This window comes from Lactuca saligna, chromosome 1 (assembly GCF_052625555.1).
Source record: "Lactuca saligna cultivar CGN05327 chromosome 1, ASM5262555v1, whole genome shotgun sequence".
NCBI classification, from domain to species: Eukaryota; Viridiplantae; Streptophyta; class Magnoliopsida; order Asterales; family Asteraceae; genus Lactuca; species Lactuca saligna.
In genome coordinates, this window is record NC_136417.1 from 194,706,242 (window position 1) to 194,721,469 (window position 15,228).

Genomic DNA, 15,228 nt, shown 5'->3' on the forward strand with positions numbered 1-15,228 from the left:
TCCAAACTCTATTTTTGATGTGTTGATTATTAGGCGGGTTCATGAATGATATATTGATCCTAACTTATCATTCGGATACATCCATATTTCTATCGATTTGGGAGAAAGATAATATTATAAGGTGATAATTTAATTAGTGTTTTGATAATTAGAAATTAATTTAAAGATAATATTTTTGATTTTAAAATAGATTAGTAATGATTAAATTAAATATTTTTGTATCTATATAAGTTTATACATGTAATTTAAAGGTTTATAAAAATATAAATATAATTATTAGATTATAAGTTTTATAAAATATAAACATAATTACCAGTTTAGAAAAATAAATATTAAAAGAAATTCTCACAAAAAAAAAAAAAAAAAAAATGTTTTGTGAACGTTTAAAGTGTTGTACCAGACTGAGAGTGCAACGCTTCTCTCTAGGCAAAGGCCGATAACCGGAAAGGGAGAGATCGACGGCACTGCTGTCACCTTAAACATTTTTTTCTTCGTCTTCCTGACTCCCAAGGTAAAATCATTTCTTTTCAGCTTCGATCTTCATTTCTTTAATGCATCTTTCATATCCTACATGATGAAAAAAAAAAAATCTTTTATTTTAGTATTTGTGAAGAAAAATTTGGTTAACAGCGATGTCTAAAATCTTGGTTTCTCTGACTGCGTCTATGTTTTTGTAGCTAAAATGTCTGAGAAAGGAGAAAAGGGAGGAAAATCTGCTTTAAAATCTCCAGGTAAAAGAGAAAAAAACCCTAATGCAATGCGACGCCATATTCTCTCCATTTTCTGCTTCAATTTGGGTTTTTTCTTTCATATCAAATCTCTTTTTATGGGTTTGAATTCTTACATTGGGATGACGAGAAAACAACCCTTGTATTGTTCTTGTACACAACATAGTTGGATGCTCTTCTCTTTGGGATCTGCCTTTTTTTTAGTCCTTTTTGTTGAATGAATTTCTTGCCTCTTATGAAGGTAGGTATTTATTTGGGGATGAATTATTACTTATTACTTGTTTCTGTGTTTTTAAATTCTTTTGTGTATAGCTTCTAAAGGAAAGGACAAGGGAAGAAAAGTTCAGTTTGATTCCGAAGGTTTTAACCCCATTTCATATTACTAGTATTTTCTACAGTAAATCTAATCAAGATGGTTTTCACTTGAATCATGAAACATTAACTCATAATAATATTTCATTTCATAGACATGTTGGATGAAAAATTTGAGACAAATGGAAATGGCAAATCTAATGGGAAGGCTGATGGCTATTCTGGTAAAGGTATATACAACTGTTCTCATCTGCTTATCTTTCAATAAAAAAAAGTAGACATTGCTAATATAGTAAGAGTACTGCTTATTCTCAAGGCAAAGGGGGAAAGGGAGATAAGGGAGGCTCTGGAAAAAAAGAACCTCGTGCACTTTTGCTCAATGTTGAACAGGGTTAGTAGTATTCTTTTTCACTTTATCTGAAATACAAAATAACAATACATTTATTTATCTAGTTTGAAACTTGAATGATTTGTATTTGTAAATTTGTGCAGAGATTCCTGAGAATGTGACATGTGTGATGGATTGTGAAGCTGCACAAATCTTGCAGGGAATCCAAGAGCACATGGTGTTACTGTCAAAGGATCCATCGATTAAAATCCCAATTTCATTTGATAGGGCATTGCAGTATGCATCCAGAGGCAATCATTACACCGATCCTCACTCTGTTAGAAAAGTATTGGAGTATCCTTTATTTGTTTTTTTATTCATTTATTACAGCATCCTAATAAGAAAATAATTGAAAGTGCAATGCTATAACTAGGTACATTTTTTAAAGTACAATATGCCTTAATAACAAAAAAATTGTTGCTTGTTATTTGTTTTGATCCTTTAACTCAAATAAATCTAGACCTCTCAAGAACCACGGTGTTTCTGATGCCGAGGTACAAATCTAAACCTCGAAAACTTGTTTTTTGATATAATTGTTCTTTTCTTATGAAATTTTTTATATTATTCCCAGATATGTCTCATTGCAAATACTGCAGTTGAATCTGTTGGCGAAGCTTTTGGTCTCATGCCATCATTAAAGGTATAATGCTATAAATAGCAACATGCTTTCATTGATTTGTTTATTATTTTCTAATACTAATACAATTACAACATCATACTTTGAAAAATCTATCCAAATATAGCTGCCATGTCATCCAAATAGAAATACAATTACAACATCATACTTATGTTGTTTTTCAGGCGAAAAAAAGCAAAGTGAAGGAGCCGTTGAAAAGTGCGTTGACTGAGCTGGAAAAGCTCAAAATTGTGATGGAAAGCACCAAAAAGGCTATAGTCCTTGATTGAAGGAATCCATGGTTTTAAAAAAAACCGATGCTTGTTTTTCTGTTCTGGTTTTTAGTGTATAGATTTCAATGCTTCTGTTGCTAATCCACATCTATCTAAATTCTAACATTCTAATCTATCTCTCGTTTCCGTTTCTTTCCTATTGCTTTTGGTTTGCTGGCGAATTAGACGGAGTTGGAAAATCAGATTCCATTGGAATCCTTTTATTAACTAAAAAAATGTTTGATGGAAGGAATTCAAGTCCACTATTCTTTTTTTGTTAAAACACCAAAATAATACCTACTGACGCCGATAGGTCTAAATGCAAGAAATAGCAAGCAAACATATTGTAACATCTTATTTCCATTTCTTTCTATCACAACATTGTATTTATATATATATATTTTTTATCAAAACATTGTACTTTATAAAATCTGTCCAATTATAGTATTTTCTTTCCACAATTACGACATCATACTACTTCAGAAAAATCATGTGTTTTGTATTTGTATTACATCGCTATCATTGGGTATGTTTTTCAAATTAACATACCATGAATGCTATAGCACAAAGAAGTAAAAGTACCTACGTTTTTTGTGTTTAATCTTTATATATCGAAATAAAAAAAAAAAAAAATCAATTATATACGATTACAATAAAGAAAAACTATTTAAATACAAATAAAAGTATAAAATTATTTAGATTTGAGCATTGAATTCCATCCATTTCATTTCTAACCAAACAACCAGTGATAGATAGGGTCAGAAAAGATTATAATATATAATTCAGTGATTCCATCTTTGAATTCCATTGATTCGAAAATCGTGTGAAGTAAAGTGAGTCTATGTAGTGAACTGAAAATCAGGCTGAGCTGTGATGGATCGAACCCAAGCCCATTTATGGTCTTTGGTCCCAACCGGACTCTTGGCCTGAGCCACGTCCTCCATCGGAATGTAAGCGTAGTTCCCGTTGATCGGACCGGTGACAAATCCCGTATACCCGGCCATAATCCCATGAATGGCGGAATGTGCCAAAAGCGTACAATACAAGTTATCAGTTGCATTCGCAGTAACAGCTCGTATCATATAAGTCGGATCTATGTACTTGACTGTAAACAACTCCCCTTTATGATCTCTCTCCCACCATCTCTTCAATTCCGAATTCAACCACACCCCAACATCTAAGAACACCGGATTCCCTGATTCATCCGTCTTTTGCTTCTCTGAATCACTCCTCGGAATAATATCCTGCCCCGCCCCTTCCGCCACCACCACCACTGCATGTCCGTGTTCTTTCAAACGAATACCAAGAAACTCAAACAAACCCCCTTTCCCTTCCAGATAAAACTTGTTTTCCGGGATCAAACAACAATCAACATCGCAACTGCTTAGGGTTGCATCCAGGGCGATGTGCCCGGAGTGACGCCCCATCAGTTTCACTAGCCCGATCCCATTCGGTGCACTCTCCGCCTCCACGTGGGCCGCGCTTATGGCTTCTTGGGCCATCTCCACCGCGGTTTGGAACCCGAATGACCTGTCAATGATTCCGACGTCGTTGTCTACTGTTTTCGGGATTCCGACGACTGCTACATTTAGTTTCCGCCGTTGGATTTCATTGAATATCTTCACTGCCCCTCGTAGAGTTCCGTCTCCTCCAATGATGTATACCTACACTTACAAATACAATCAATATTCCTACTACATGAAGTTAATAATTTATTTGTTTGTTTATTCTAACATTTTCATTTTTTTACGGAAAAAATATAAGATTATTATTAAAAGAAAGTCTTATTATTTTATTATAATTTATGAAAAATGTTTAATTTTATTTTTTAAACAAAAAAATCCCAATTATATATGGTATTTTACCTAAATTTACGGACAAGTTGTTTTTTTATACAAAAAATACAAATTATGTTTACTGACAAGTTGTTTTTTTTTTTTTTATATACAAAAAATAACAAATTATGAGATAAAATTAGATGATGAGATTTTTCTGTTGAAAAAGTAAAAGTTAGGATTTTTCCATAAACTAAATATCTAGTAAAAAAATAATAGGACTCTTCATACAAAGTATTTTTCACTCATAATAAATTCAATGGAATTTTAAAAATATGATATTATAATAATTATTTTTTTAAAAGTATAATGATATAATAGATAAAATCTTATCATACAATGGTAAATTATAATGAAGCACAATATTACATTGGATAAAATAAAAACATGGGAAGTACGTTGCCATTTTTTTTTCTTTAATTAGCCCCCGTTAATATCAAGGAAAATGGAAAGGAATAACAATTACCCGATATAGTTTAGCATTATATATTTTTTCCTACCATTATAAATTTATAATGTATTTATGTGTTTTTGACGATAATAGCAATACACTCTAATTATTGTCCATGATGGTATCATACTAACATTTCCCTAGCAATGTGCGCTATACATTTTATTTGTTGCATCATCGGTAAAAAAAATGTTAGTACGTTGTTAGTATTATGTGTAATAAAGCATAATCATGTTTTTATTAAACAATGTATATACTGATTTTATGCGTAAGAAAATCAATGTTTCTAAGACTATGTTTATTAGTACACGTCTGACTTGCTCTATTAGTCCAAGAATGGACGGATAGTACATAATCTTGATGTAAAACCAATGTTTCTAAAGTATGTATATCAACAACGGGTCACAAGCTATTATTTCATTAAAATATGTTCTCTCGCATCCATATATACTACCAACCATTTTTTTTTCAATTATCAACACCCCAACACAATCAACAACACATTTTATATAAGACCTTAAAATATATACAAAACATATATTAATATCATACTTCATTTATTGGGACTTAAAATCATGATTTTTGATAGATTTTTTGTAAACTTTCAATAAATATATATTAAAAATAAAAAGTAAAAAAGTAAAAATATCTAATTCTAAACTATATCTAAACTTGGAAACCAAGCCTTCAAAAGATTGCAGGAGCATCTACCAGCATACACAATAGAGAGTTGAATGGGTTAGCAAATTTGATTGTCATTAAAAGGATGAAACTCTACTATTATGAGATGTCACATTCAATAAATTTGAAGTTTTATGATCATTGAATTCTTCAACGAGAAAAAGTAAAGTTTTCGAATTCTAAAATAAATATTATAAATTAGTTTTTATAATGTTCCATTGAACTTTATAGAGTTCAATGCATTACAAGAAAAAATGATAAAATTGTATAGAATGTAGAATGATGATGTGAAAATCCAATGGACTCTATAAAGTTCAATGGACTATGGATGCCCAAAAGTTGCAACCAAATTCTTAAATGCAAATATTTCTTATTTTTTTACCGCCTAGGATAACTATGTGGCAAGCAACTGCGATTATGAGACTAATAGATATGGTCTAAATGGAGAGTTGGAAGAAAAAGTATATGAAACTCAGTTGGAGGGTTTTTTTTTGAAGAATGGCCAACTAAGAAAAGTATGCAAGTTGCCAAAAGAACTTTTTGGGATCCCTTAGACTCATAGAGCTTGGATTTCATGTTTAGATAAATGCATAAAAAAACCTGGATTTTTGGAGATACCGACATGAGTCTGAATTTTACATAAGAAATAAAGATGGAAAACTCATAATAAATGGGTATACATTGATGATGATCTTTTTGTAATAGGAATTTGCAGTGTTGAAATGAAGTTTTTCAAGCAACAAATAAACAAGGAATTTGAGATGAGTTACCTTGGGTCACCGTCATACTATAGATGTGGGTTAATGTGAAGGTGAAATCACTTGAAGCAAACAACCTATGATAAATACATACTTGAGAAGGAAGGTATGGATGAGCTAAATTCATTTAAATACCCTGTGGAACCTAAGTTAGAGCTAAACAAGGATGAGCAAGGAAACCTTAGCTTATTTCTTTGAAATCTTAAGAAATATTGAGCTTTAAGCCATATTTAAAGGCACTAACTTCGAGGGTTTGCTCTCATCGCCAACCTCCAACCTCCTGAAATCCTAAGCAAGAAAACACTAGCCTCCTGCGAGATCTTGAAGATTTGGTGCATATGGTATAACTTGAAGAAGAAACAAGTCATTAGGTACCAAGAAAAGCTAGATCCAGTGAAGTTTCAGCCTTCTAGACACGCCATTAAGCTCTGTACGATATAAAGTTCCAACCTTTATGAATTTAGCATCCAGATCTATGAGTTTTATGCATTGTTTGGTCCCCTTTCAATGGTTTCTTGGAGCTTGGAAGACTCTAAGATTAAAAGTTGTTTTTGGATGATTTTTGGACTCATTTGAGTGAAAGGAATGCATGTTGAAAGCCCTCTTTGATCCGTGCAACAAGAAAATTGCCCCAAGCACAAGTCTAAGTTCTCTTTCCTCAACTTATAGCAAACTTTGGTTTATTGCTGGAAGAAGAGGTTCTCTCTTATACGCACATGGTTTTTTGTATCCTTCTATTTTCTACACTAATATTAATGTTTATATAACCTCCGTTTAAAACTTACTTTTGGTCCTAATATATAACATATACTATTAAAATAGACATTAACAACGAATTCATTATTTTAGCACTAATTTGGTTTGTCACTTCTAACCCACAATCAATATTGGATTCAAGCCCACGGTAAATATGAATAATACTATTTAATAAATAGCCACACAGAGAGATGATTTGGGTTTAAGAAAAAAAAAGACCTGATAAAGCGACAATTTTGAATGGAATCAACGATCTTTTGAAGATCAAAACCACCTCTAGAGGTCTTGAGTACGGTACATCCTCCCTTGTGCCAGTTATGAACCAGTTTTGGGTAAAGCCGAAAGGGGTAACCGGACTAAAACCCACGGTAGCCGGCTATGATCCAAAAATCTCCCGGACACCATAAAGCTCCCAATACCCTACCACAAGCTCATGAATCACGATGTTAATCCCAAGACAAAGGCCGCCACATGTCATGATGGCAGCACATACTTGTTTGGGATCGAAGAAGATCTTTTTCCGGGGACCAGCACGATGGTAGGCCAAGTGAGAGGAAGAGGAAGGGAAGTTATCGGAAAAGTCAAACATAATTTGACGAAGGATGACGTCGGAATGGGAGATGTAGAATCCGTCATCGCATGGGTGGTAGAAGATGTTGTTTTGTAAAGGGTTGGTCTGAGTCTGGAGGTTTGGGATGTCGTCAGTGAGGTGGGGGAGGCGTTTCAGCGTGATAGTTAGGGGAGAAATTGTGACGGTTTGAAGTTGATCTTGGATCGGAGGGTTCATGGCGGAGGACGACATTATCAGATGAGACACCGACTGAGGATGAATGAGGGAAGGAATATGTGTGCAATTAGCCTTATAAGATCATCCAATACGTGGTACGTTGTTGTCAGTTTTTGCATGTACATCGACCAAAAATTTCTCCACTTTAATAGACATGCTTATGAAATTATTGAAGTTTACGGGGAACATAAGAGAAATTTTCTATAAAAAAAGATTTTGTGAACATTTAAAGTGCTTGAACCATACAGGGAGAGTCGAACGCTTTGATAACTGGAAAAGGCTGATAACAAGAAAAGAACTTAAACCCCTTTTTTCTTCTTTGTTCTCCTTCCTGAATACTAAGCAGAACAAAAATCGGAACCATTCGGGATGACAAAAAGCATCACAAATACTAAAAAATTTCATCCCGAATGACTTTAGGGACGACATGTCATCCCAATTGAGTCGCCATAAATACCTCGTAGCTAATACACAAAGTTTCTTGGATTTTGGAAGACTCTAGGATTAAAAGTTGTTTTAGGATGAATTTTGGACTCATTTGAGTGAAAGGAATTCATTTTGCAAGCCCTCCTTTATGCATGCAACAAGAAAATTGCCCTAAATACAAGTCTGAGTTCTATTTCCTCATCTCATAGCAAACTTCGGTTTGTTGCCAAAAGAAGAGGTTCTCTCTTAAACGCACATGGTTTTTTGTATCTATCTATTGTCTATACTAATATTAATGCTTATATAACCTCCACATAAAACTTATTTCGACCCTAATAAATAACATATACTATTAAAATAGACATTTAGCAACGGATTCATTATTTTATCACTAATTTGGCTTGTCACTATCAAACCCACAATTGATATTAGATTCAAGCCCATGCTAAATATGAATAATACTAGTTAAAAAACAGCCATAAAGAGAGACGATTTTGGTTTAAGAAAACAGACCTGATTAAAGCGACGATTTTGAATGGCATCAACAATCTTTTGAAGATCAAAACCACCTCTAGAGGTCTCGAGTACGGTCCCTCCTCTCTTGTGCCAGTTATGAACCAGTTTTGGGTCAAGTCGAATGGGGTCACCGGAATAAAACCCACGGTAGCCGGCTTTGATCCCAAAAATCTCCCGGACACCATAAAGCTCCCACAAACCCACCACAAGCTCACGAATCACGGTGTTAAGCCCAGGACAAAGGCCGCCACATGTCACGATGGCAACACACACTTGTTTGGGATTGAAGAAGATCTCTTTTCGTGGACCAGCACGGTGGTAGGCCAGGTGCGGGGAGGAGGAAGGGAAGTTACCGGAAAAGTCAAACACAATTTGACGAAGGATGACGTCGGAATGGGAGATGTAGAATCCGTCATCACAAAGATGGTAAAAGCTGTTGTTTTGTAAAGGGTTGTTCTGAGTCTGGAGGTTTGGGAGGTCATCGGTGAGGTGGGGGAGGCGTTTCAGGGTGACAGTTAGGGGAGAAATTGTGAGGGTTTGAAGTTGATCTTGGATCGGAGGGTTCATAGCGGAGGATGACATCGTCAGATGAGACACCGACTGAGGACGACGGAGGGAAGGAAGATGTGTGCATTAGCCTTATAAGATCATCCAACACGTGGTACGTTGTTGTCAGTTTTTGCATGTACATCGACCAAAAATTTCTCCACTTTAATAGACATGCTTATGAAATTATTGAAGTTTACAGGGGACATAATTGAAAATTTATATAAAAAAAGGTTTTGTGAACATTTAAAGTGATTGAACCAAAAAGTGAAAGTCGAAAGCTTCGATAACCGGAAAAGGCTGATAACTGGAAAGAACTTAAAGCCTTTTTTTCTTCTTCGTCCTCCTTCCTGACTCGTAAGCACAACAAAAATCGCACCAATTAGGATGTCAAAAAGCGTCGCAAATACTCAAAAATGTCGTCCCTAACATTAGGGATGACATGTCATCCCAATTGAGTCACCACAAATACATCGTAGCTAATACACAAGGTTTCTTGGAGCTTGGAAGACTCTAGGATTAAAAGTTGTTGTAGGATGATTTTTTGGACTCATTTGAGTGAAAGGAATGCATGCCGCAAGCCCTTTTACAGCCACGCAACAAGAAAATTGCCCCAAGCACAAGTCTAAGTTCTATTTCCTCAACCCATAGCAAACTTTTATTTGTTGTTGGAAGAAGAGGTTCTCTATTACATGCACATGATTTTTTGTATCCTTCTATAGTTTATACTATTATTAATGCTTATATAACCTCTACATAAAACTTACTTTCGGTCCTAATATATAAAATATACTATTAAAATGGACATTTAGCAACGAATTCATTATTTTATCAGTAATTTGGCTTGTCACTATCTAACCCACAACCAATATTGGATTCAAGCCCACCCTAAATATGAATAATACTAGTTAACAAATAGCCACATCAAGAGATGATTTTGGTTTAAGAAAAAAAAATACATGATTGAAGTAACAATTTTGAATGGCATCAATGATCTTTTGAAGATCAAAACCACCTCTAGAGGTCTCGAATACAATACCTCCTCTCTTGTTTAAGTTATGAACCAGTTTTGGGTCAAGCTTACTAGGGTCACCTAGAGATTTTAATCCCATTTCATATTTCTAGTATTTTCTATGAGAATATAATCAAACATGGTGTTGACTTGAATGATTTCACATTAACTCATGTAATTTCGTAGATATGTTTGACGAAAAATTTGAGACAAATGGAAATGGAAAGTCTAATGGGAAGGCTGATGGCTATTCTGGTAAAGTTATGTTTGTTTTACTGCTTTTCCTTTCCTTCAAAATGTTCAATAAAAGTAGATTGCTAATATAATAAGTACTACCTATTATTCTCAAGGCAAAGGAGGGAAAGGGAGATAAGGGAAGCTCTAGAAAAAAAAGAACCTCCTAGACTTTTGCTCAAGGTTGAAGAGGGTTAATATTCTTTTTTCACTTTATCTGAAATACACTAAATTTATTTATCTAGTTTGAAACATGAATGATTTGTACTTGTATTTTGCAGGGATTCCTGAGAATGTGACATGTTTGATGGATTGTGAACCTGTACAGTTCTTGCAAGGAATCCAAGAACACATGGTGTTACTGTCAAAGGACCCATCAATTAAAACCCCAATTTCATTTGATAGGGCACTACAATATGAATCTAGAGGCAATCATTACACCGATCCTCATTCTGTTAGAAAAGTATTAGAGTATCCTTTACATTTTTATTAATTCCCTTTATTTGTTTTTCCAAGTACTAATGTCCTAATAAGACAGTAATTGAAAGTGCAATGCTATAACTAGGTTCCTTTTTAAAGTGCAATGCCTTAATAAGAAAAAATTGAAAAGACAACACTCTAATAAAAAGAAATGTGAGTATGATACTACAGTAAACAAATAAGTACTTGGGTTGTGGTGACTTGGTAAGGCATGTGGAAGATATGGTGGATAACCTATTGACGCATGTTCAAATCCTGGCACCACTCAGCCTTTATGGCCATGGAGGTTCACCTGCAGTGACTCCAGGGCAAGAGGCAAAGCTTTATGTTTGCAGCGGGGGATTAGTCGGTGCGCAAAAGCTGGCCCGGAAACCCTCGTTAGGGAAGTTCGCTTTCCAAAAAAATAATAATAATAAGTGGAAGAAAATTGTTATTTCTTGCATTTAGCTCTTTTCATTCAAGCTTCTTATTGGCTTGTTGGTTTTTCTCATCCCATTTTTCATGCATGTCATGCCATGAATCTTTTGTGTATATAAATTGTTGCTTGTTATTTGTATTGATCCTTTAACTCAAATTTAGTCCTCTCATGAGCCAAGTTGTTTCTTATGCCGAGGTACAAATCTAAACCTCAAAAACTTGTTTTGTGATATATATATATATATATATATATATATATATATATATATATATATATATATATAGGTTCAGATTCATTTGAGACCATTCTAATTTTGTGAGACCGTGAGACCAAATCTAAAAATAATTTTAAAATGCAAAATAAATTGAAAAATCCAAAAATTCTTTTTTTAAATATTATTTCGGAACTTGAATTAACTAAAAAAAATATAAAACAAAATAAGAAAAAATAAAAAAAATTCCGTTTTTTTTTTAAAAATACGTGAAATATTCTAAATAGAATATTACACTGACATATTCTAAAAAATAATTTTAAAATGCAAAATAAATGGAAAAATATAAAAATTCTTTTTTTAAATATTATTTTCGGAACTTGAATTAACTAAAAAAAAAAAAAATTCTATTTGTTTTGAAAAATACGTGAAATATTCTAAATAGAATATTACACTGTACATATTTTAAAAATAATTTTAAAATGCAAAATAAATGGAAAAATCAAAAAATTCTTTTTTTAAATATTATTTTCGGAACATGAATTAACTAAAAAAAATAAAAAAAAATAAAAAAAAATAAAAAAATGCGTCTCACGGTCTCACAAAATATAGGTGGTATCAAATGAACCTAACCCTATATATATATATATATATATATATATATATATATATATATATATATATATATATATATATATATATATATATATATATATATATATATATATATATATATATATATATATATATATATATATATGGGAAAAGTGAATATACCTAACAACCTTATATAAGCTTAGGTGCCTAACCACATTATACTATATTGTTTTGCATTATATTTCCAATGCAATGGTCTAATGTTCTTAAACTTCAACCTTTAACTTGATTTACTTCCAATATTTTCAGACATTCACCATTATATTCCTCCTATACCATTTGATTTGTAAGGGTGGTATATGAAGCCCACCAGGGGGTCTCCGATAGAAAAAACGTCATTTGAAGGAAGATAATGGTGAAAGTCCAAAGATTTTGGAAACAATCAAGTTATGAGGTTGACTTTTAAGAACATTGGGTGATAACAATGCAAATATGATACAAAAATTACGTAGTATGATGTGGTTAGGTACCTAAGCTTATATAAGGTTGTTAGGTATATTCACTTTCCCATATATATATATATATATATATATATATATATATATATATATATATATATATATATATATATATATATATTTCTTATGAATTTTTTTATATTATTCCCAGATTTTTGTCATTGCAAATACTGTAGTTGAATCTGTCGGCGGAGCTTTTGGTCTCATGTCATCATTAAAGGTATATGATAATATTTTTTATGGTTTAATGCTATAAATAGCAACATACTTTCATTGATTTGTTTATTATGGTGCATCTTAATCCTACTTTTGTTTTATGATACTAATACAATGGACTTTATAAAGTTCAATGGATTGTGGATGTCAAAAGGTTGCAACCAAATGCTTAGATGAAAATGTTTCTTATTTGTTTTTTTTGCCGCCTAGGATAAGTATGTGGCAAGCAATTGCGATTATGAGACTAATAAATATGGTCTAAATGGAAAGTTGGAAGAAAAAGTATATGTAACTTAGCTGGAGGGTTTTTTGACGATTGACCAACTAAGAAAAGTATACTTCCGGCCCTAATATATATCATATACTATTAAAATGGACATTTAGCAATAGGTTCATTATTTTAGCACTAATTTGGCTTTTGAATATCTAACCCACAATCGATATTGGATTCAAGACCATGATAATTATCAATAATACTAGTTAACAAATAGCCACACACACACAGAGATGATTTTAGTTTAAGAAGTAAAAAATGACCTAATTAAAGTGAAGATTTTGAATGGCATCAATGATATTTTAAAGATTAAAATCATCTCTAGAGGTCTTGAGTAAGGTACCTCCTGTCTTGTGCCGGTTATGAACCAGTTTTGGGTCAAGTCGAATGGGGTCACTAGAATAAAACCCATGGTAGCCGGCTTTGATCCCAAAAATCTCATGGATACCATAAAGCTCCCACAAGCTCACAAATCACAGTGTTAAGCCCAGGGAAAAGGCCACCACATATCACGATGGCAGCACACACTTGTCTGGGATCGAATAAGATCTCTTTCCGGAGACCAGCACTGTGGTAGGCCAAGTGAGGGGAATAAGAAGGGAAGTTACCAGAAAAGTCAAACAAGATTTGATGAAGGATGACATCAGAGTGGGAGACGTAGAATCTGTCATCGCATGGGTGGTAGAAGCTGTTGTTTTGTACAGGGTTGGTCTGAAGTCTGCAAAAAAGGGAGGAAATTCTGTTTTAAAATCTCCGAGTAAAAAAAACACTAATGCAATGCGAAACTTTTACGATGCCATATTGTTTCCATTTTCTACTTCAATTTGGGTTTTTTCTTTCATATTATCTCTCTTTTTATGGGCTTGAATTCTTACATTGGTATACACAACATAGTTGGTTGCTCTTCTCTTTAGGCTCTGTATTTTGCTAGTCCATTTTTTTTAATGAATTTGCTGCCTCTTATGATGGTAGGTATCTATTTGGGGAGGAATTACTTGTTACTTATTACTTGTTTCTGCGTTTTTAAATTCTTTTGTGTAGGAAGGTTTTAACCCCATTTCATATCACTATTATTTTCTATAATAATATAATCAACATGATATTGACTTGAGTCATGACACATTAACAAATATAATTTCATAGACATGTTCGATTAAAAAATTGAGATAAATGGAAATGACACGTCTAATGGAAAGGATGATGGCTATTCTGGTAAAGGTAAGACTGTTCATCTACTTTTCTATTCTTTTCCTTCAAAATCTACCGTAATAAATAATAATAATTTTTGCTAAATGTCATATTCTTATTGACTTTGTTACATGTAATTTTGTGATTTTTTAAAAAAAGTTTAATTCCACATGTCATTTTGTGGTTTTTTAGTTAAGTTCAATTAATATGCCAAAGAATACTAATATATATATATATATATATATATATATATATATATATATATATATATATATATATATATATATATATATATATATAATGTATTAAATATATTGAATGTTATAATAAATACAAATAATCTTAACAAATATATATCTACCATAATAAATAAAGATCATTTTTGTCAAATGTTATCTTTTTATTTAATTTGTCACATGTAATTTTGTAATTTTGTAATAAATTTAAATCCACATGTCATTTTGTGGTTTTTTTAATTAAATTTAATTAATAATTCATATAATACTATAATTTATATATGTAATGTATAAATGCATTGTGATAATAAGTGCATTGTTTGGTTAAAGAAGTTCTAATTCATTTGTTGTTGTTATTGTTGTTGTTGTTGTTGTTGTTGTGTGTATTTGAGTCTAAAGAATGCAATTTTTAACTCTACGTTAATGTGAATATGTTGTTCAATATTATATATGTTTTTATATACTAGGAAACTATTAATTAAATCCGTCTGATGAACATTTTTTATGATTCATTATATTTTGTGATGCTACTTATTGTAACACCGTAAAATTTAAGATAATTTTTTGCATTTTAAAACACATTTTCCAAACACATTTATTAACAAAATCTCATTGTATCATATCTTCGTTTCACAAAACATTTCCCCAGATCAAAATACATAAAATCCCATGCGTGTGTACGAATCATGTCGGCGCCTTCCCACGATCATCACTGGTACCTGAAACACATAACACATAACATTGTAAGCATAAAGCTTAGTGAGTTCCCCAA

The 15,228-nt window shown here is 32.4% G+C and overlaps 2 protein-coding genes across 2 annotated transcripts; one reads left to right on the forward strand and one right to left on the reverse strand.

The window, feature by feature from the left end:
* The first annotated feature begins 378 nt into the window (after positions 1 to 378).
* Positions 379 to 2,469, forward strand: LOC145047257 (DNA-directed RNA polymerases IV and V subunit 4-like). Its single transcript, XM_078995502.1, has 9 exons — positions 379 to 511; positions 678 to 731; positions 1,041 to 1,088; positions 1,196 to 1,270; positions 1,357 to 1,431; positions 1,533 to 1,722; positions 1,889 to 1,922; positions 2,000 to 2,068; positions 2,230 to 2,469. The coding sequence occupies exons 2-9, from the start codon at positions 683 to 685 to the stop codon at positions 2,332 to 2,334; spliced, it is 645 nt and encodes a 214-aa protein (XP_078851628.1). The 5' UTR covers positions 379 to 511; positions 678 to 682; the 3' UTR covers positions 2,335 to 2,469.
* Positions 2,470 to 2,982: 513 nt separating this feature from the next.
* Positions 2,983 to 9,108, reverse strand: LOC145014610 (ATP-dependent 6-phosphofructokinase 2-like). Its single transcript, XM_078973026.1, has 2 exons — positions 8,524 to 9,108; positions 2,983 to 3,980 (listed from the first exon to the last, which is right to left on the reverse strand). Exons 1-2 carry the CDS (start codon positions 9,106 to 9,108, stop codon positions 3,156 to 3,158), a joined length of 1,410 nt encoding a protein of 469 aa, XP_078829152.1. The 3' UTR covers positions 2,983 to 3,155.
* Between the last annotated feature and the right edge of the window lie 6,120 nt (positions 9,109 to 15,228).

Excerpts from the sequence above, each read along its gene's own strand:
- LOC145047257 (XM_078995502.1), top strand. The coding sequence starts at position 683 with ATGTCTGAGAAAGGAGAAAAGGGAGGAAAATCTGCTTTAAAATCTCCA. Across the intron at positions 1,089-1,195 it reads AGTTCAGTTTGATTCCGAAG|ACATGTTGGATGAAAAATTT; the intron begins GTTTTAACCCCA and ends TTCATTTCATAG. Across the intron at positions 2,069-2,229 it reads GTCTCATGCCATCATTAAAG|GCGAAAAAAAGCAAAGTGAA; the intron begins GTATAATGCTAT and ends GTTGTTTTTCAG.
- LOC145014610 (XM_078973026.1), bottom strand. The coding sequence starts at position 9,108 with ATGTCATCCTCCGCTATGAACCCTCCGATCCAAGATCAACTTCAAACC. Across the intron at positions 3,981-8,523 it reads AAAATCGTCGCTTTAATCAG|GTATACATCATTGGAGGAGA; the intron begins GTCTGTTTTCTT and ends TTGTAAGTGTAG.